The sequence below is a fragment of the Podarcis gaigeae genome, assembly GCF_964106915.1.
Source record: "Podarcis gaigeae genome assembly, chromosome: 8".
Classification (NCBI taxonomy): Eukaryota; Metazoa; Chordata; class Lepidosauria; order Squamata; family Lacertidae; genus Podarcis; species Podarcis gaigeae.
Window position 1 is genome coordinate 71,509,688 of NC_139684.1, and position 22,531 is coordinate 71,532,218.

General features: G+C 47.6%; 1 protein-coding gene across 1 annotated transcript in view; it reads left to right on the forward strand.

The window, feature by feature from the left end:
* Window positions 1–22,531, forward strand: part of NPHS1 (NPHS1 adhesion molecule, nephrin) — a 49,251-nt gene that overhangs the window by 3,116 nt on the left and 23,604 nt on the right. Inside the window, exons 3-17 of the mRNA XM_083751033.1 lie at window positions 1,497–1,700; window positions 3,100–3,222; window positions 4,437–4,568; window positions 7,154–7,235; window positions 8,222–8,325; window positions 9,419–9,540; window positions 11,301–11,472; window positions 13,131–13,288; window positions 14,704–14,845; window positions 14,969–15,093; window positions 15,685–15,856; window positions 17,452–17,581; window positions 18,509–18,681; window positions 19,384–19,524; window positions 21,260–21,400. Coding sequence (XP_083607159.1) covers window positions 1,497–1,700; window positions 3,100–3,222; window positions 4,437–4,568; window positions 7,154–7,235; window positions 8,222–8,325; window positions 9,419–9,540; window positions 11,301–11,472; window positions 13,131–13,288; window positions 14,704–14,845; window positions 14,969–15,093; window positions 15,685–15,856; window positions 17,452–17,581; window positions 18,509–18,681; window positions 19,384–19,524; window positions 21,260–21,400 — 2,121 coding nt within the window. The remainder of the gene's footprint in view (window positions 1–1,496; window positions 1,701–3,099; window positions 3,223–4,436; window positions 4,569–7,153; window positions 7,236–8,221; window positions 8,326–9,418; window positions 9,541–11,300; window positions 11,473–13,130; window positions 13,289–14,703; window positions 14,846–14,968; window positions 15,094–15,684; window positions 15,857–17,451; window positions 17,582–18,508; window positions 18,682–19,383; window positions 19,525–21,259; window positions 21,401–22,531) is intronic.

Genomic DNA, 22,531 nt, shown 5'->3' on the forward strand with positions numbered 1-22,531 from the left:
TGGCCCAGACCAATGATCTATCTGGTCTGCTGTTCTGTTTTGCCCAGAAGCCAGTCACATGACTCCAGGAAGGGTCTAAGCAGGTAAGGTGGCATGGGCTGTAACCTGCCTTGTGAGAGGAAATGGAAGAACACCAAGCCCTCCTTCCTTTTCACTTCACCATTGCTACCAAGGGGATATCTTGATTATTCTCTGGCTATCTCCACTAGATAACCTGCTGGGCTTAACTGGTTCAGTCTCAATATTGGGTAGAATGGTTTGGTTGTGCCAAACCACCCCTCCTGTACTTTTAACCTTCCTGTGAACTTTTGACCCTCCTGTGCAAGTAAGACTTTAAAGCAAAAAGCAAGCATTTTACAACTTGAGTTGTGCAACCTAAAATGCAATATAAAATACCCCAAAGCCCTAATCCTTCACAGTAGGACATGACAGCTTAGAGCTCCTGACAAGCTGGGTCATATAAGGACGGATGGGGCGCAGTTCCAAAGGGGTATCAATGCTTCTGTTACCCAGATCTTGTGTCCAGATCTTGGGAAGTAATAATTGCACCTGATTCTGAGCTGGACAGGCTGCATCTAGAGTTCTGCATCCAGTTCTGGTCACCGCATTTTAATAAGGGCATTGAGGAACTTGAGAGAGTCCAGAGGAGGGTGGCTGGGATGGTGATGGGTCTGGAAACCAAGTTCTGTGAAGAATGGTTGAAGGAGCTGAAGATGTTTCACCTGGAGAAAAGAAGATTAGGGGAGGAACAAAGGATGCTGCTTTATACTGAGTTAGACAACTGGTCCAGTGAGTCCAGCATTGTCTACACTGACTGGCAGGGGATTTTCACACAGGGGATGTTTTCAGCCCTTCTTGGAGATGACAGGGATTGAATGTGGGACCTTCTGTATGTATAGCAGATACTCTACCATGACCTGCCACCCTTCCCCAGGAGAAGTATGACAAGTGTCTTTAAATATCTGAAGGGCTGTCATGCAGAAGTTCAAGCAGCCTTGGCTAGAACCAATGGATGGAAATTTCAAGGAAGTAGATTTCAGCTAAAGATGAGGGGAAATTTCCTAACAGCAAGAGCTGTTCGAGAGTGGAACAGAGGCTGCTGTAGAAGAAGAAGAAGAGTTTGGATTTGATATCCCGCCTTTCACTCCCTTTAAGGAGTCTCAAAGCAGCTAACATTCTCCTTTCCCTTCCTCCCCCACAACAAACACTCTGTGAGGTGAGTGGGGCTGAGAGACTTCAAGGAAGTGTGACTGGCCCAAGGTCACCCAGCAGCTGCATGTAGGAGGTGGTGGGCTCTCTTTTGCTTGGAGGTGTTGAGGCAACCACTGGACAGCCACCTGTTTGGAAAGGTGTAGTTGCATTTCAGCTGTTCCCTGAAACTCAGCAAAGAAAAGGGAGGCTATCAGAGAAGTGGACATTTACATGTAGTTGGAGGAAATAGGCAGACTTTGAATGAGCATAGCTGTTGGCCATCATTCATATTGTGGATCTCCTAGGTTGCTGTGCTGAGAACCTTCAACAGGCCTTCCGTGTGGAGCCGGATAACGTCACCGTCCATGAAGGGGAAACAGCTCTGCTAAGGTGTGAGGTGGACAACCTATCTGGCATTGTGCAGTGGGTGAAAGATGGGCTTTTGTTGGGACCCAACCAGGACATCCCTAGGTTCCCACGCTACAGCATGGTGAGAGATCCTAGCCAAGGTGAGAAGTCTCCAGGTTTTTTTTTTTTTTGGGGGGGGTCATTGGAACTAGCTTCCACCAAGCTGCCACTTCCAACTAGCTGCCACTATCAATTAGGGCAGGTCTGGGAAATCTGTGGCCTTCCAGAAGTTGCTAGACTACAACACCCATCATTCCTGGCCATGCTGACTGGGGCTGATGGGAGCTGAGGTCCAACAACATCTAGAGCATAGGTGCACAACCTGTGGCCTTCCAGATGTTGTTGGACTACACCTCCCATCATCCCTGATCACTGGCTATGTTGGCTGGGGCTGATGGGAGCTGTAGTCCAGAAACTACTGGAGGGTTGCAGGTTGTGCACCCCTGATTTAGAGGGCCACAGATTCCCTGTCCTCCGATGTCTGGTTCTGCTTTGCAACACTGCTTCAGCTCTATTTTTGTGAATAAGGTTTTCAAATAATTTCAAGAAAATTGCCAAGGAAGGAAAGGAGGGGAAAAAGCATGGAGACATCTCCAGTCTCATGCTATGCCAGCAATCATGAGAGCTAGGAACATATTTGTGATTTATATTAGGGAACACAGACCCACGATAGGAGTGATGGGGACATTTGTCAGGTTCTGGGGAAAAGACTGGAACTGACTAAGATGTATGTTGGGAGGAATTGTTGTGAAACCGAAGAAAAACCCCTCCTCACATTAGGTTTGTATAAACGTGCTAATGCTGTATATTCCATTGGTGCTAAGATATATTGCTTCGTCCACTGCCATCCTACTGTTTTAATTTTTGGGGTTTTTTTGGGGGGGGGGGGTTTGGAGAGGATTTAAATGGTTATGATATTGACTTAAGTGTTATTCCTGTGGAATCATGTAGGATTTTTTTTTGGAGGGGAAGCGGTGGCAATTTCTTTATTTAAATAAAACAAAACTGAAATGAAGTCGAAACTTGGTGCTTCTGAAATAACTGATAAATGGTATTTTTAGGACACCAAATCCTGCATTAGGAAGAACAGCACCAGCATATTAATAGTTATGGAGAAGGTGACACAGTACAGTCATACCTTGGGCTACAGATGCTTCAGGTTGCATTTTTTCAGGTTACTTCCGGGTTTCGGCAGTTGCGCATGCTCAGAAGTGCTGAATCGCAACCTGCGCGTGCGCAGCTGCGCAGCTGCGGGTTGAGAATGCTGCAGGTTGCGAACGTGCATCCCGCATGGATCATGTTCGCAACCCGAGTGTCCACTGTATAGGGAAAGAGCTGGGAGAGGATTGGAGAACCTGCTAGGATGGGTGATGGTACCAGGAGCCTGATAACTAGCAAGCCCAAAGCAGGATTGGAGAATGTGTCCCAGAATGAGAATAATTTGAACCAAACATGGGGGGAAATATCATTTCAACTTGCCCTTGCCTTTTGATACTTCAGGCAAGTTTAACCTGCAAATAACAAGGAGCCAACTAGAAGACGATGCCATGTACGAGTGCCAGGTGGGACCCTCGGAGAAAAGCAGAGGCATCATCTCTCGCAGTGTGCTGCTCTCTGTGCTGAGTAAGTGCCAGAAGGAATCTGGGAGCTCACAGTCGGCCCCTCTCCTAATCAATTCATTTGCGTTCCGTCTTCCAGAATTGGTTGAGAAACAGCCATGTGACTCTCTGCGGACCACACCCTTCCCAGAGGCCACACCTTCTTTGGGTTCTTTTGCCTGGCTGGAATGTGCCCTTGTACTGTGACAATGCCTCTTTCTTGCTTGGGAGAAGGAGGGAGAGATGTGTGGTGCGTGGGCCCGTGTGTGTGTGTGTTTGTGTGCGCGCACCAATAATAATAATAATAATAATAATAATAATAATAATAATAATAATAATAATTTATTATTTATTATTTATACCCTGCCCATCTGGCTGGGCCTCCCCAGCCACTCTGGGCGGCTTCCATAGAAACCAAAACCACTCTGGGCGGCACCCATAGAAACCTTTGTGTTTCACATGGCTGGAATGAAGCCTATTGGACAAGAGAAGCATCACATCCAGTGCTGTGCCCACTTCTGCATCTGAACTGGTATGCAGACCCTGGAAGGTTGATCCCAAGAGAATTTGGCCCCTGAGCTGAAAAGGGCCCCCTGATCTGACTGAATCGGCATTAACCCTTTGCACACAATGGTTTTAGCTATGAAAGTGCTGTGTGGTGTCAGGGACCGTACCGTGCAGAGGAGGGCTGCACTGAGGAGGAATGGTGGGAGCACCCCTTCCCCCTGCTCCTGCTCCTGAATCTTCCTAGGAGCAGGAGGACAGTCTAGATTTGGAACAGTGGTTTGCAGAAGGGCATAGTTCAGAAGGCAGAAGTTGGGAAATACTGGATGGGGAGCAGCTAGGAGAAGAAACACTGGAAGAGAGAGGGTTAACATATTCACAGCCTCTGGACAGCATTCCTCCGCCCAGCCCAAGTTCGGGAAGAGTTCAGAAAGCGCAGAGGGTACAAGCTCAGAGTACAAGATGTAGGAGTGACATAGATTCATAGGGATGGAGGGAGTGTAAGCCTGAATTGGGAGCACCACCATTCTGGGTTGATGCTTTTTTTTGTCCTTCGCTGTGTTTATTAAAGAAACTAACTGGTAAGAATTCCTTTCATTTGATCTGCTCATTTAGGACCACGGGGTCCAATTCCCCGAAGCCTGACATGTGGGGAGGATGCTTCTGGTGGTGGAAGTAGAGTGGAGAAAAGCAACCACATTTCACCCTTCTTCACTTTACTTCTTTTCCCTATAGTTCCCCCCAAGAGGCCGCTCATTAGGGAGTACCCAGCCAACAGCACAGTGACCTGGGTGGCTGGCATGGAATATACGGTGCACTGCCAGGTGGAAGATGCCCGGCCTGCAGCTGAGATCACCTTCCGCAGTGGTGAGGAGGTTGCATGAATCCTAGTTCCTTCCACAAGTTGCGGGATTGTTCTTTGGGAGGGGAGGGGCAGGGGCTGATTTTGCGGCATACTTCCTGCCAGCAGTTGCTGGTGCTCTTTGCGACTTGTAGGGCGGGGAGGATAACCAGTAGGTGGTGCTGTAACCCATGGCAGGCAGAGGCAACTAATTCTAGTATTTGCTCCATCCTTCTCCCCACTGAGTTCTACAAGGGCAACACAAAAACGGAGGAGGCCACAGTGCCACCCCCTGGACTGAGCAGAAAGAGGAAGGCAGGCAGGTGGGGCTTGGGTGAAGGCAGACAGAGGTTGGTGGGGCAGTGCCCATTTGCCCTAATGGATCATCCTCCAGTTTCTCTCATTTTCACTGAGCAAAGAGATGTTTCTGGGACAATGGTTCCACTGGCTGGTTCACAGGCCCTCTCTGAGGTCCAGAGAGACCTGTGCCACTTCCACATTTTGTGCCCCCCTGGCCATAATAATAATAAAAATAACACATGAAAACAAAATACAGCACCTACCCAGAAAACATTGAGATATAATCTGAATGTTTTATTTATTTAGGAAATGCTTTTCTAGCCTCTCTCTGTGCAAATGCATTCATCATTGATTGAGGAGGAAATCTAGCTTTTGCACAGTTATAATGAGGAATTCTCATGCATGAATAATTCCTTAGTCAACTAGAGATAAAACTATAGAGAAACTTAAATGTAACATTTCTCCGCCTTTCAACATACATTTGATCCAGCACCAGACACCAGCAGCGGTTTGTTTATACAATCAGCTGATCTGAGAAGATACATTCACCATGGTCTAATCTTGTGCTATCGGAACCATAAATATTAATATTGGCAAACATTTTAAAGTCTCTAAAATAACACAATCAGATTTGTTGGGGTGCCATTAAAAGTAGCAGAGCAAATGGCAAGACAAGTTTTGGCCCATGGAAGTTTGGGTGCAACTCAGTTCGTAAAAAGAGAGCTTTGCATTGGATTAAGACAAGTAGACTGAGGGACAGTCACATTCCCATACTATCCTTGTACCTTTAGCCTATCAGTTTACTTCTCTATCTCCTTGTTGTTTAGACTGATATGTCTTCAGTTGCATCCTGTTTACAGCTTCCTCCTCCTCTTCCCACTGATTCTTGGACCTCAAGAGGGGAAGTCATTTTTTACTATACTCTGAGAGAGTAGAAGAGCAAGCATGGATGCCTTGTTGTTTTCTAGACTAGTTAGGTTGTTGTTTGTTTGTTTAAGGGGAACATACTAGACATCATAAAATAGAAGGAAAAGCAGAGTACTTGCCCCAAACCCTGGATCTAAGCATCCAGAGAATTTTCCTTCTATTTTATGATGTCTAGTATGTTCCCCTTAAACAAACAAACAAACACGGTTGGTAAGTTAAAAATAGTTTACTTACTCTTCAAAGGTCAGATTCATGTGTTTTTCCATACAGCAGCAAGAAAAGACAAGCAGTACAACTTAGTTTCAAAAAGTGGGAAATGCTTCTAAGTTATTTGTATAGAAGCACAAAGATGGCTTGGAACATTCAGCTTAGATATCCTTATTAGAAGGGTTCACATGGTGGAAGAAAAAGAACAAAGTGTTTGGTAACCCTGGCTCCCAAAGTGAGGGTGTGTAGCCTAGCTAACTGGCAGGACAGCCTACTCTGTGGTCTTAACCCTTTCATGCATCCATTTAGAGTTAAGTATGTTGGCTAAATGAGGCTGGATATATGCCACATTCTAGAACTCGAAACTTTTCTGAGTTATGTATTTCCTACAATAAACAACTCCCCCTTTCCCTACACGCATCTCTCTCTGTGTAATTGCAACAGGTAAAGTCTACTCTCTAATCAAGATTCACTAGTTAAACGCTGCTCACACTACATACGAAAGGATTTCATTAGGTAATTGGACCCTCTTATGCCAATAGAAATTCTGTCGCACAAGCTGTCGTTGAAATGTCCTGGAACTGTGCCAGAGCATGGAAGATGGTGATCTGTGTTTAGAACTTAGGAAGCTGCCTTGTTCTGATTCAGACCATTGGTACACGTGGCTCAGTACTGGCCACACTGCCTGGCTGTGGCGTTCTAGGGTTCCCGGCAAGGAGACATTCCCTGTGCAATCTGGAAATAACAGTGATTGAGGCTGGGACCATCTGCCTGCACAGCAGATGCTCTCCCACTGAGTTCTGGCCCCTGCCTCGTAATCAGAGCCCTGCTAAATCAGATCTAAGTCCTGCGTTGTGTTCTCACAGTTGCCTCTGGGAAGCCCTCAAGCAGTTCCTGAGCATAATAGCAGCCTTCTCCTGCCAACTGGTTTTCAGAGGCGTGTTTATTAGTAGGGAAGGGAGGTACCATTCTAGGGTCTCACCTTGGGCACCCAGCTAGTTTAGGCCAGTTTTTTCCCTTCCTAGCATGGGGTCCCTCGGAATTTGCTTGCTTCATACTGTGCTAGTCTTGGTGGGGTGGGCTGTGGGTATTTTTGAGGGCTATCATGGGGGTATGTGGAAGGTTGACTAGGCCACAGAATTAGCATCCCCCTTACCAATCTTCCCTTTCTCTCCAGGTGACAAGGAAGTGACAGATGTGTCATCCAGCATCCAACCTGGCTCCAACAACAAGCTCTTCAGCACAGAGGCCGTGCTGAGGTGCGAAGAGCACGGAAGGAGCTCTATAGCGCTAGCCCCCAGTCGCCTGTATGCAGGGCTGCTCTGGGATGTGGGTGGCACTCTGGTCTAAACCACTGAGCCTCTTGAGCTTGCCAATCAGAAGGTTGGCAGTTTGAATCTCCATGACGGAGTGAGCTCCTGTTGCTCGGTCCCAGCTCCTGCCAACCTAGCAGTTCAAAAGCACACCAGTGCAAGTAGATAAATAGGTACCACTGTGGCGGGAAGGTAAATAGCGCATCTGTGTGCTCTGGTTTCCGTCACGGTGTTCCGGTGCGCCAGAAGCAGTTTAGTCATGCTGGCCACATGACCAGGAAAGCTGTCTGTGGACAAACGCTGGCTCCCTCGGCCTGAAAGTGAAATGAGCGCTGCAACGCCATAGTCACCTTTGACTGGACTTAACCGTCCAGGGGTCCTTTATCTTTTTTTTAAAGGCTGCTCTACAGTGGAAGTCAAAGCTGAAGGAATGTGGAGAGGGGGTACATGCAGAGTAGGGGCCAAAGGAGAGGATAGCTAGGGAAGAATAAATCCTTCCCTTGTGGTTTCTCTCAGATTCTCATTTTTCCAACCTTAAAATCGGTTTGCCATCTTTCCTCATCAGTTTGTAGTTAAAAAAAATATTCTCCTCAGATACACATTTTTGCATGCAAATGTTCCCTAATCAACACATTTTTTGCAAAGCAATTTCCCCTCCAAAGGGATGCATTTTTGCACGCCGTTTTCACTAACATGTATTTTGATGCACACATTTTCCCTTGGTATACCCATTTTTGCATGCATTCTTTAGCTGGACAACTGTATTGCCAAATTAGGAGAAGTGAGAATTTTGAAGGCAGCTGCATTTGGATTTGTGTATTCCTTTGCAAATGATGTAGGTATGTGTGAACCAAACCAGACCGCACCCCCCCCCAAAAACCAATTACTAGCTTTGAATCGCTCCTATGGTCTTCTCCTCTGCTTTCTTCCAGGATCACTCCCCAGAGCTCAGACAACAGGCAACGGCTGACGTGCGCAGCTTCTAACCCAGTTGCCTTAATCCCAGTTGTTGTCAGCTTCACCATGAATATCCTGTGTAAGTCACTCAGAATGCTTCGTCAGACCTTTCGCTTTTCCAGGGCTAAAGGTAACCGTCAGCATAATCGCCACTAAGTGCCCAAGGAAACTGTTATTTCTTTCCTAATAAAAAAACAAACACAAAAGGATAAGGAATGAGGAGGTGGAGGAGGAAGCGAGAGATCACCCAGGGCAGTTGCAATAAAAGGCAGAAGAAACAAGAGACGATAACAGAGCAAATGGACAAGGGAAAGTATGAGATACTTAAAGGGTGGGTTTGGTGGTGTTTTTTTTTTAAGGTTCTTTTAAAAACAAGACAAGGTCAGCATGTGATGGAAATAGCCCATATCGGCTGGGGTCCAATCCACACCACACTTTTAAAGCACACGTCTTCCCCCCCAAAAATCCTGGCAACTGTAGTTTACCATTCACAGAGCTACAATTCACAGCACCTTGACAAACTACAATTCCTAGGATTTATTTGTAGGAATACATGTGCTTTAAATGCACTTTAAGATAATGGTGTGGCTGTCACCTAAATCTTTAAGGTCTGGTCAACCCAGCCAGGCAAACACCATCCTCCTAAGTCCTTGTAAACAGCTTGTGTGATTTGAGTGGGTTTAGTTTCCTCTGTGGATCAGCGCCTGTCATTCAAAACAGACCTGCGTCACAGCTTTTGCCCTATCATTTTGACGATGATAACTCAGTATCCTTTGACTGATTTAGAGCAAAGGTGCAGAATCTGTGGCCTCTAGATGTTACTGGACTCCAGCTCCCATCCGCCCCAGCCAGTCTGGCCAGCGGTCAAGCATAATGGTCAATGGGGATGACTTCTTTGACCATTCCTGAACAGGGAGAGCTTGGCTACCGTAGTTGATGAACTGGTGACTTCAAGACTGGATTACAGTACTGCAATGCATTCTATGCAAGACTTCCCTTGCGCTTGCCCTGGAAACTGCAGTTAGGCCCTAGCCTGACACTCTAACCACTGCACCACACTGCCTCTCCACCCCTATGGAAAGGGAAGGTTGCTGTAGGCAAACAGGAACTGGTGGCCTTAGGGACCTCCTCTCCTTTGAGTTTCAGCCATATCGTTCTGCTCTCTTTGACAGTCCCACCACAGCCACCTGTCATCAGGGGATACGATGGCCCCACAGTAAAAGCCAAGGACAAAGTAGAGCTGACCTGTATTTCTTTGAGTGGGAACCCACTGGCTACTCTGCAATGGCTAAAGGTGAGTGGGGGAACTTTGAGGCACTACTCTTTTTGTACTGACTTGTTTGATGAGTTGAGTTCTCCCTCCCCCCCCCCTTGTGCTCTGGGGAGAGGAGAACCGTTTTTGTGTGTGCACAGTTCTTTTCTTTTTTTGTGGGCGGGACGACAAATCATTTGCTATTGGAGAAAGCCCAAATCCTCCCCCAGGTGTCTGGAGCTTGGGATACTGTACAGCAGACCATTGCTCCTGCTCTCCTTAACATTGGGGTGGACATTTCTGTGACTTCCAGGCTGTAAATGCAAAAGCGTCCCAGTGAGTGCCACCTGGTGGTAATTATTCTGTTAGCAGCCGGTGAGGGACCTGCAGCCAGATTTTCTGACAGGCTATATATTATGACCCCACAATTCCCCTTCTGCTACATCAGCAACAGCACAGCCCTTCCTGTCCCATTATCTGGTGTGGAGTTTTAGCTCAGCTTTCGGTTCTCTTTGATCTCTTCCTACATTCCTCAATCCACTCTGTCTGTCTTTTAGCCCTTGGCCTCTTCCACCTTCTCCTTGACTTGCTGCAGCCTCCATCTTTTTCCCCAGTCACCTGGCCTTCTTCCCTGCCTCCTCCATCCTTGGTCCTGGTGGGTCTTCTTCTCTATCAGCACCCTAGCCTCCTCTCCGTGTTTCTCTTCCCTTTCCCCCTTCTTTATAGCAGTAGCTCAACATCCTGCGATTTGCCTTTCCCTCTCATCAGTTGGAATGTTCATGTACATTCATTGGTGACAAAGCAGCTAAGGATTGCTCGATGTATTGTGACTCTCACATGATTTGAAACAGCCTGCCTATGGCAGTTGCTCCACATGGTGGCTGTTCTACTGAGGAAGAGCCACAGAGCACACGGCATTCACACAGAAGACCCAAGATTCAATGCTAGATTCCTACAGGAAAGAACCCTGCCTGAAACTCTGGACTGGCTGCTCCAAGGGGTATAGCTAGATAGACCAGAAGTCTTACAAGCACTAGAAAGCAGCTTCCAACACCCCTGAGGTTTTCTAGTGATGGTGCATAGAGGTTTTATGAATGGTGGCAGCAAGCCACGTGTTGTCCAATTTGTATATGGTGTTACAAGGTTTGCTGGGCCCTAGGCTCTATCCTCCTTCTCCTGGCCTCTAAGAGAAGGAAGGAAAGAAGTCTGGGAGCCCAAAACATGTTATTTCCCTGTTGGTTTGATAAAGTTTGCTATTTGCGCAGCCCCTGTGCTCATTAAGCTCCAAAGTCATGGTGCCTTAGGGCCAGCCGGATGTTTCTGACTGCCTAACGGCTTCTGTCCTCTGCTCCTATCCTGGCATACTACTACTACTACTTTATCTATACCCCACTCATCTGTCTGGGTTTCCGCAGACACTCTGGGTGGCTCCCAGAATATTCAAAACATGATAAAACATCAAACATTGAAAAATTCCCTAAACATGGTTGCCTTCAGATGTCTTCTAAACATCAGATAGTTGTTTATTTCCTTGACATCTGATGGGAGAGCATTCCACAGGGTGGGTGCCACTACCAAGAAGGCCCTCTGCCTGGTTCCCTGTAACCTCAATTCTCTCAGTGAGGGAACTGCCAGAAGGCCCTCGGAGCTGGACCTCAATGTTTGGACTGAACGATGGGAGTGGAGATGCTCCTTCAGGTATACTGGGCACTGCCAGGCTCCTCCCCTATCTTGTCAACACCCCACCCTTCAGCTTCCAGGCTCTTCTCCCTGGATCTCAGCTATGGGCTTGTGCCTTACAGAACGATGAAGTGATTTCCACGAACTGGGAGACGGACGACGCTGGCCAATTGTCCCGGAGTTCCCTCAGCCTCAGCATCACAGCAGAAGACAACATGGCTATAATCAGCTGCCAGGCCTTGAACCAAGTCTTGCCCCTTCCCCTGCAAGCCAGCATCACTCTGCACGTGGTTTGTGAGTGTTGGGACTGTCCCTTCCCAAAACATGCCTGAGTAGTTTGTCATGAAGTTGACTTGTTTCAACCAGGACTTGACTGAATATCCTGCCCTTCCTTTCCTGGGACCACTCATCCCCATAGAAGTGTGTGTGTAGGGGGGAGATATTTGGTGACTTGGGGAGGGGGCAAGCAAATGCTAATTTGTGGGTGCTGTGGCCATGCTTTCAAGTACGAGGTTGCCATTGTGTGTTCTTTTTGCAATACAATAAGTCTTTCCATCACTTCAAGTGACAGTAGACCCATGGTACTCCTGGAATTAAATGCCCCAATGGAAAAAATGCTCCCTCGTGATAGTGTTATTCCCAGAGGAACTTTTTGGAGGGGAAGATTGGTCAAGGATCAATGTTTCTTTAACTTTTATTTTAAAAAGTAGTTGAAGGAAGACAAAATCCACATCTAACATATCTTTCAAGGTAATATCACCCCTTGAACGTTCTTAGGAATTCACCCCCTGAAAATTAACCTTGTCTTCAGAAGCATATTTTCCCCTCCCCACCTTTGTAAAACTTACAAAATTAACTGGGCTCAAATACTTTGACTCAGCACTGGTTCCAAGAAACCATAGTTAAGATTAAGCGCATTTTCGGGTTCAGATGGAAAGGTAAACTGCGGTTATTTTAAGACAGAAGTGAAGCCTCCAATCTCCTCCTTTCCACCAGAAGGGAGGGATGGGGAGTACATGCACCCAAATCTCTCCTTGTCTCCTTCCTGTAACTAGAGATTTTTGCTACGTTTGAATACAGAAACTATCCTGCATAGGGCTGTCTTAAGCATATGTGGCACCAGGGTGCAAAGATCCACCCGCGCCCCCCCCCAGGTTGCCCAGTCCCAGGCACGCAGGAGGGCGGAGCTGGCCAGCCGCCTCAGCGTGTCGCTGGCTCGGTCACCCCCAAACTTGCGGCACAGCAGAAGAGTCCGCTGCGGTGCTCCGACCAATGGGCGGGCTCTTCTCCAGACTCAACTTTCAGGCCCCAGACTCTAGGCCTGGAGCCCCTGAGAGCCTGGCGCCTGGGTGCCCCGCACCCCTATTGCCTATGGGTAGGATGGCCCTGATTCTGCATACCCACTAAACCAGCAGTTCTCAACCTGTGGGTCCCCAGATGTTGTTGGACTACAACTCCCATCATCCCTAGCTAGCAAGGCCAGAGCTCAGGTATGATGAGAGTTGTAGTCCAACAACATCTGGGGAACCCCCCAGTTTGAGAACCACTGCACTAAACCTTTAAGGCACATTTACCCCCTCAAATAATACCAGGCACCGTGGTTTACACTTCACAGAGTTACAATTCCCAGCAAGCCTTGACAAACTACAGCACCCAGAATTCTTTGAGACGAAAAATGTGCTTGGGGTGTATATGCAGCCTCAGCCACTAGGTCCATTTTGTAAACAACAACAACAACCTTGCTTCCCTTCACAAAAGTCAAGCATGTTGTACTTTCCCAGAGGCACATGGAACGACAAACAAAACCGCAACCAAATTTCTTCTCCTGGTGAAAGGGAAAGAAGGACACACTGATTTGAAAACAAAAATGAGCACATCTAAGTCTTGCACTGGGTGACTAATATCCTTCTCTTCCCTCCCCCTGCCCCCGGGCTCTACTTTTTGGATAACAGTTCTCCCCGACCAGGTGAAAATCATAGGCTCAAGCAGCACTGAGGAAAACAAGGAGGTCTCGCTGTCTTGTTCCACCTCTGCCAGCAACCCACCTGTCTTGCTGCGCTGGTGGCTGGGCTGGAAGGAGCTCAGCGCCACAGAGGTCACTGTGTCAGAGGTAGGCAATAGCAGGGGCCCATTCTGCTAGGAGGCTGAGTGAGATGGGTCCTATATGGATGGTAATTAGAGGGCGTCAGTGGGCATTTCATCCTCTCTTGTTCCTGAGCCAAGGATGGGGCAGGAATTTGAAGGCAAACTTGTTTAATCTGCACTTTCTGAAATGATAGATGAACCAAAACACAGCTGCCCTTTGAAATTCGCACTTCTATGAATGTTGCAGTGCACATGAAAATGTGTACCCTGGAGTCAAACGTGCATCAGAAGGCATGCGTAAGTAAAATAGGAGACAAAAATGCATTCTGTGAGGAGGAAGTGCTTTGTAAGAATATGTGTATTGGGCAAAATTGTATAAAAATACAGTGGTACCTCTGGTTACGTACTTAATTCGTTCCGGAGGTCCATTCTTAACCTGAAACTGTTCTTAACCTGAAGCACCACTTTAGCTAATGGGGCCTCCTGCTGCTGCCATGCCGCCGGAGCACAATTTCTGTTCTCATCCTGAAGCAAAGTTCTTAACCCTAGGTAATATTTCTGGGTTAGCGGAGTGTGTAACCTGAAGCATATGTAACCTGAAGCGTATGTAACCCGAGGTACCACTGTACATGCATATTTGCATTAAAACGCTGCTGAGTTTTCATGAGGACTTGTCTTTATTTGGGTTAGGGTTTTTTTTGGGTGCAAAGTGTTATGTGGAAAGGTGAAGAACTGAACTTGAGATTGGGAAAATGAGAATGGAGAAAAACCAAAACTGACAGATTCTCCCTTCCCTACTTTTAGATGTCGCCTGCCCATTTTTTCAGACAAACAGGAGATTTTTGAATCCAGGGGGTTAGGTGGGGGGACAAAATGGAGGCGAGGTGGTACATTATGGCAGCAGTCCTTTGGGACACTCTCTCTAAGGGTGTCCCAATTTGGAGAGTACTCTCTTTCCAGGGCCTCCTAGCCGATGGGTTCCTGGTGGGTTGGGGTCCACCACTTCCACTGCTGGTCTTCCAAATCCAGTGGATTCCATTGCCTCCATGTCAAGACTTATCTGCTGGTTAGGATCATGACAGGGAGGGCCTGAAGCATGAGTTTAGGGGCCACGAACATGGGAAAGTAAGGGCCTCTGAGAAGACTGTACTGTCCCAGATTGTGGGGGAAGTAAGAACATTGTATGAGCACTGAGGAAGGTTGTAGCTCAGTGGTAGAGCATCTGCCTTTCCTGCAGAAAGTCCCAGGTTCAATCTTGGGTTGGGCTTGGAGTTCCCTCTTCTCTGAAGCTCTGCTGCCAGTCAGTGTAGACAATACCAAGTTAGAGGGACTTGTGGACTTTCAGAGTGCTGGGAAATCAGGGAAACAGCCATTTTGAAACCACTTGTTTAGATCTGCCTCTTCTCCCTTCTCAAAATGAGAATTGCTATCCTCCTACAGGCAGCTCATGGCGGGATGATCACGGTGTCTAACATCACATACACAGCACGCCGTGAGGACAACGGATTGTCTCTGATCTGTGAGGCCTTCAATGAAGCCATCCTCTACGCCAAGACTGCTACCGTGACCCTCCGAGTACAGTGTGAGCAGGAGGGATGATTGTGTGTGTGTCATGGCAACGGTTGCCATGTGTGACGGGTTTTGAATCCCCCCTTCTAATATCTGTTTCCTCCTTCTCTTCCCCATTCTTGTTTTTGTCCTTCAGATCCACCTCAGAAGATCTGGATTGATGTTCCACCCCCAGAAACATGCTTTCGAGCTGGCACCGTAGTCAAGCTCACCTGCTTTGCCAGTGGTGGACACCCTCTGCCTCGCCTCGAGTGGTACAAGGTGGTCCAGCATTACTGCCTCCAGGGCCAGCGCTACCATTAGGCCGGGGTGGGAAACTTTTTCAGCCTGGGAGCTGCTCCACAAGTCAATGGTGGTGGCTGAGGAGCAGAGGCAAAACTTGGCAGAACAATGAAGGCAAATTTTATCTTCGTACAATAGGCTTGTTTCTAGACACCCACCCTCATACTCTGTCCTCCTTCCTGGCAACCAAGGGACATGATCTGAGTTCAAGGGTACATCACAGGCAGGCAAAAATACCCGAGGAAGTTGTGAAGCCAGGACAGTGAGGGGCATGGTATGGGGTGAGAGGGTGTGGTTGGGGAGGGGCTGTCACCCAGAGAGAGTTTCAAGGACCCAGCTAGGAAGGTCTGAAGGCCAAATTTGGCCCCCAGGTCTGAGATTCCCCTCCATTGCATTAGACAAAGTGAGGCAGATGACAAATGGTAGGTGCTGGGGGCAGTAGAAGAGACCCCATGGCTCTTCCCCTAAGGACCCCTGGCCAGTCCTGAGTGATGGGTGCCCAATTGGCCTGTCCCCCCAGAGTGGCTGCCTCTCTGCTTACCCCCACTGCAATCTGGATTCTTCCTACAGGAGAGCAAAGTAGTGAGGGACGGGACAACTCCGGGGTCATCGGGGAACATTGTGTCCAAGGAGCTGCTCCTCACCACGACTGCCAGTGACAACATGGCTGCTTACTATTGCAAGGCATTTGGAAGTTCCAGAACCCCAGCGCTCACTGCAGAGACTCGTCTGCACGTCCAGTGTAAGCTTCAACACACATGTGCACCCTTCCGGCCTTGATCTGAATGGAGGGCATGTTTGCGGCGGGACATGTGACTGAGAAATAAGAGCAAGATGCTCAAGAGAAATGTAACTGTCTACAGAATCACAGAACTGTAAAATTTTAATGGACCTCAAGGGAGAATTAATCGAACCCCCTGCAATGTCTATCAATGTCCACCCTGGGGCTGGGGCAAGGCAGGGTAGTGGCAAATCTGGGGCTGCACCGGCGGAGCCAATCTGACCACTTCACTGGTGCGACTGCACAGCCCCAGCCGCATCTAGGCAGGCTGCAGTGATGCCAATGTCAGAAAAGTGGCTCCATCCCAGTGGGTGGGACAATACCAGGCCCACCAGGCAGCAGGAGAGACCTGATGGATGGATATGGCCGAGCCCCTTTAAACCCAAGTAATTTCCTTGGAGGGGATGGAGCTTGAGTCCGCCACCCAATGATGGTGAGGCTGCTTAAGCTCATTGTTTGCTCCAGACTAACCTATTGATGGGACAATGTTCCAAGCTGGCTGCTGTTAGGTGCCTTGTGTCCATCCTGTCTCTGTATGCAGAACCACAGTGAGCTGTCCGTGGTCCTGCCCTCCTCTGAAGCAGCCTGGGTGCCTGCTGAGCTTCACCAGTATATTGTGCAGGGTGCAAGGGCAATATGCCAAGTTATAGCATCTGGCTCACTATTGTCGACAGTGACGGGCAGCGGTTTCCCAAGGTTTCAGGCATAATAAGTCTGTTTCCAGCCCTATCTAGAGAAACCAAGGGTTAAACCTGGGACCTGTTGCATGCAAAGCCCCTCTCTCACTGAGCGGCAGCTTTCATGCACAGTCTAGTAGAGGGTGCCTGGGAAGCCACCCTGGGCTCCTTTGGGAGGAAGGGTGGGATATAAATAAAATAAAATTGTTGACTCAAGCAAGCAAGCATCCTGGGAAGAAGACTGGGCTTTAGAACTCCTGACCTGCTAGCTTTCCAAATGCAAATGATTCACGATATGGGTGAAACCCATAAATATGGGATTTCCCTCTTCTATTATTTTAAAGTGATAGCATCCATAAGCAAGAAATATTCTTTTTTGCTTGTTTGTTTCTGGTGTATTGATAAGCTCAGCCCCAAGAGTTGTGGCACCACAAGCGGAAAGATGGGACCTGAACATAGGAAGCTGCCTTTTACCAAATCATGGCACTGATCCATCCAGCTCAGTATTGTCAACACTGGATTGCCGTGGCTCTCCAGGATTTCCAGAAAAGAGGCTCTCTGAGCCCTTTCAGGAGATGCCAGGAATTGAACCCAGGGCCTTCTGCATGTGAGCCAGAGGCTCTGCCACTGAGCTATATCTCCTATCTGTACCTCAATGCAGAAGGTCTGAATAAAGACCTTATACGACCTTCCCCAATCCACACCCGCCAATTTCTTCTGAATCACAACTCCCATCATGGTCACTGTGGACAGGGCTGGTGGGAGTTGTAGTTTAAGGCATCTGGAGGGCAGCAGGTTGGGGAAGGTTGGCATGGAGCGTAGAGCTAGGAGGTGGCACCGAAGCCCGAGTCTTGACAGCCAGCCTCTTTCTTTCCACAGTCCCACCCCTAAGCGCAAAAATTACGGTGACAGCCAAGGAGGTCAGGCCTGGCCAGTTGGTGACACTTCACTGCAAATCGGGCAGTAGCAACCCTCCCGCCAGCCTAACCTGGCTCAAAGATGGGAAAAGGTAAGAGGATGTCTGACTTCCCCAATGCCCATCCTACAACAGCTTCATCTGCAGGTCTTGCTACATCTTCAAAGGCCCTTGTCCACTTCTGCCAGGGCTAGTCCAATACATTTTGGAACTTTGGGCAGGATTGTGTCCTTTGACCTCTCACTCTTTGCTCCTCCAGTTTGCTGGAACATCTTAGGGCTCAGTCATGGACAAAGGTGATGTGGACACCCAAGTCTCTCCAGCTTGTTTTCCTGTGTATATTATTATTATTATTATTTCCACTTATAGACCAGTTATTATCCCAAGTTCTCCAAATGGTTTACAGTAGGTCAGCGTTCTTCAGCCTTGGATCTCTAGATGCTGTCGGGTGACAGCTCCCTTCATCCTTAGCCATTGGCTAAGCTGGCTGTGGATGGTGGGAGCTGCAGTCCAACAGCACCAGGGGACCTGGAGTTGAAAAACACTGCAATAGGTTACATATGAATATAAGCATTGTAAGTAAGGCAGAGAGCCTTCTTGGTAGTGGAACGCCCTCCCATCAGATGTCAAGGAAATAAACAACTACCTGACTTTTAGAAGACATCTGAAAGCAGCCCTGTTTAGGGAAGTTTTTAATGTCTGATGTTTTATTGTATTTTAAATATTTGTTGGAAGCCGCCCAAAGTGGCTGGGAAAATCCAGCTAGTTGGGCGGGGTATAAATAATAAATGATTATAGTATTATTATTATATAAGCACCATAAAAACCATGCTTGGGAGTCACAAGTGGGCAGAGTTGCTGTTGTCCTCAGGTCCTTCTTGGAGGCTTTCCGTAGGCATATTTTTGGCTATTGGGAGAACAAAATTCTGGACTAGATTTGCCAATGTCCTGATCCAGCAGAGCTTTTTCTTGTTTTTATAAGTTCTCGATAAGTTATTGTTAGTAGTGTTTCTTCTTCAGGTTGAAGGCAACTAACCCAGAGCAGAAGAAAGCAGAATTCGGAGGGTTTTCCACTTCTGGAAAGGTGACTCTGGTGGTGTCATCTGCAGATCATGGGATGAGAGTCGAATGCCATGCATACAGCTCTGTCCTCTCTGAAGGTGTGAATACCTTCTACCAGCTCACTGTCCTATGTAAGTATGAAGGAGGGATGGGAGGGAAGTTCAGTTCAGTTTTACATTTACCTACCTAAAATGAATGCAAAGCTACCTAAGCCACACTTTCTGAAACAATGTGTGAACCGAAAAGCATCCTCCCTTCAAAATGCATGCTTCTCTGAATTTTGCACTGCAGTTCTACAACCATTTTTGTAATGTGCACAGGCTAGAGTAAAATGTGCATAGAAATGCATGAAAATAATAAAGAAAGATCCATTGTATTAGGGAAAACAGCTTGCAAATAACCTAGCATAAAAACTGCATAAAATATGTATATGGAGAAATGTAAAATAAAATGCCGTTGGATTTTCACAAGGATTTCAAAAACCATTTTGCAAACTGACGGAGAAATGAGGAAAGCAAACTGGAAGGAACAACCAGGAGGCGGGAGCTGTCACTCATGTGTGTCTTCCATGACCACATTGCAGTTCATTGGGCTGAAATCATGTTGGATTTGTTTACAGTTTTAGCATGTGTTGTCCCCAGGGCGGATGTAAGGCAACGTTTACCCGGAGGGTTTCTGTGGAAGCTCTTTGAAATGTAAGCCTGGCTCTTTGAAATGTACCAGCAACAACCTGCCATATGCTCATATTAGACACCTTTGGGCTGCAAGAAGCAGGAGGGAAAGTCACTGGGAAAGTCATCTGAGAATCTCTCCTTCCTCTGCTTTTTGCACAGTTCCCCCAGAGTTCTCCTCTGAGCAACCTCTAGTAGTGCAGGCTGTGGAGCACGGAGCTGTCCAGCTGCCCTTGCTGGTGTCGGCCAGCCCTCCAGACATCACCTATCGCTGGAGTTTCCTTGGTGAGGTACTCTTGACAGGTGGGTCTAGCATCATTCTTGGAGTGAAGTCCCAAGCTGTTGCTGTTATTTCGTCACCAGTGTGCCCGTCTTTTTGCAGACAAATGAGACTGGTCCTAGCTGCGAGGAGCTTCCAATCAAACAGCCAAATTAGATGGGGCGCTGAACATCTTTGCATTTAATTTGCACTAAAAAAAATATATGCAAATAGCATCCACACAGTGAGTTATGATAATCACCTGGCTTGCAGCAAGTCAGGAGGAATTTCACCATTTCTTCCTTGGCTGCGGTTCTAAGGAAAATTCTCCTTTTGAAGCTATTTGCACTGGAAGGAAAAGACATTTGTTGACTAATACAGGGGTAGGGAACCTGTAGCTCACACACTGTTGCTGCACTACACTTTGCATTATCCCTGGCTATGGGCCATGCTAGCTGGGAGGGAAGGAAGTTGGAGCTGAACAAATATCTGGATGGCCACAGGTTCTCCATTCTGAGTTAATATGCCTCCTAGAATCCTTAGCGGGCTTCATCCTTCTGGTGAAAAAAATGCCTTGCAGTGGAAGGGTAAATTGTGCAATGACAGCTGGGTGGGCCAGTGCCAAGAGCAATAAATCACACGGCATCAGTGAACTTAACTCTTTATTCAAGGAAACAAAGTCTGCCTAGTAAGCACAGCAAGTCATCCCAGTAGGTCTTGCCCCTATGAGGCAGTTGTGGAGATTGAAGGTCCCCATCTTCTCACAGTTGCCTAAGTCTCCTCCTCCCCTGAGATTCCGTTGCTGTACCTGTCTTTTGTTCCCCCCTCTTCATAACTCTTCTGGTTCTGGGAGACCAGGAGGGGGTGGAGCTCGTCGCAGCAGGAGTAGGAGACATCCTGGCTTCCTCACCAGCCTGACTCATCTCTGTCTCTTGGCCTCTCCTGCTTCTGATTCTGGACTGCTATCTGCCCCAGACTCTCCCTGCTCACTAAACCCTGTTAGCTCTTCAACTTCCAATCATTCCTCCTCCCAGGCTTTTCCCTCTGACCACTCATCATCGTCCCATCACCAACCCCTGGCTCTGAGTCTTCTTCCCTTGGGGGTTCCCCAGTTGCTGCCTCCTGCCACTCCTCTGCATCCAGCCAGTCCATGACAGCCAGCCTGCTTTCTTTCTCTCTCTGGTCTGTTGCTCGCCTGTTCCTAACCCAGTGAAGACTGGTCCATTAGGCCCAGTTTGGCATTGCCCCACCAAGCTCAGCTGTCCTCGGCTAGCCCCCAATTGCTTACCTCCTTAATTGCAAGGGCTATCAGCTTCCTCTTCCTGAGTCTCAGGGTTGCCTTTGTAGAGCTCAGCTGGGTGGAAGACAGGGACAAAAAAACAGAATTAGTTCACTTTCCCTGTCATTGGTTCTGGCTCCCTGACCTCTGTCCCACCAGGTCCAATAGCCAACAGCCACCACTGTCCTTGGCCCTTGCTGAAAGCCAGTGTGGTGTAGTGGTTAAGAGCAGAAGACTCGTAATCTGGTGAACCGGGCTCGCTTCCCTGCTCCTCCACATGCAGTTGCTGGGTGACCTTGGGCTAGTCACACTTCTTTGAAGTCTCTCAGCCCCACTCACCTCACAGAGTGTTTGTTGTGGGGGAGGAAGGGAAAGGAGAATGTTAGCCACTTTGAGACTCCTTCAGGTAGTGATATAGCAATATATCAAATCCAAACTCTTCTTCTTCTTCTTGTCTGCAATGCTTTCCTTAAGATTGGTCGCCTCTCTGTCTTCCTTAGAGGGTTCCCCACGGTATCACCTGCGGGATGGTGGCTCTCTAGAGATCTGGAACCTGACCAGGGCGGATGCTGGCAAGTACAAGATCTACTGTGAGAACCCAGAAGGCCACAATGAAACGGCCCTCTTGTTGGATGTGCAGTGTGAGTATCAGGTGGGGAGGGCATACCATGTATTCTGTCACTTGAAGGATGAGGGGCCTCATCTGTGCTTTTCTGTCCTTTGTGATTATAGCTCTGGCATGCTCTCCTCTGCCTTCCTTCTCTTGGTGTCTCAGCACACATCCTCTCGCAGCTGGCCTGGGTTTAGCTTCATGCCTGCTCTTGGGAATCAATGCTACATCACACTCTCACTTTGTGCGGTGGTGTAACATAGGAATGGGCAAATCCTTCGGTTTCAGTTTCCATCATTTCCCCAATCTGAAGTGCTATTTGTCACATTTCCCGTTACACACACACACACACACACACACACACACACACACACGTGTGCATCCCTAAGGCGGTCGGATGGTGCCTTGCTCACCTCCTTCTGGCAACTCCTGAAGCTCAACCAGTGCCAGACATATTGCTCTGCTTTCCTTTGAGAGGGGTTCTCAACATTTGGGTAGCCCAAGACCTCCATACACCCTGGCCAGGCTTTTGCCCCAGAGAGGTGGTTTGAGTTCACTCCCAGAGGTGTGCTCCATTCTCTCTCTGAACAGCTGGATGCCAACAACGTATACACTCTCTCTCTCTCTCTCTCTCTCTCTCTCTCTCTCTCTCTCTCTCATATCTCTTTATGACATTTGTCAGCATTTTGGAGTTCATTTCTTTTAATATACACATATGAATGCCATATTACCTAATGAACACACCTTTCCCAGCAATTTCCCTTAATATACACTAGTGGTCAAAATTGTGGAAACCTTTTGGAAGAAGTGTATTTCTGAGGTTTGATGGCTCATAACACCACTTTTTTTTAAAAAAAGTAATACCATAAAATTACATATCAGTGGAAAGATAATTTAATGAAGAATGTAATGCAACAAAGTTTGTTCACTTATCTGTATTCTATAAAAAAGTTATAGCCAAATAACCAGAAAAAGGAAGCACAACTTGCTTAGGTTGAAATGCAGTAGGTTTCCTTCATTTCAGTGTAGCCAATGAGCATGAGTGTTTATGAGCAATCAAACTTGGGAAATACACTTTCCCCAAAAGGTTTCCACAATTTTGACCACTAATGTAATTCACTTTCATATGCAATGTTTATAATTCTCTTTATTTATTATTGTG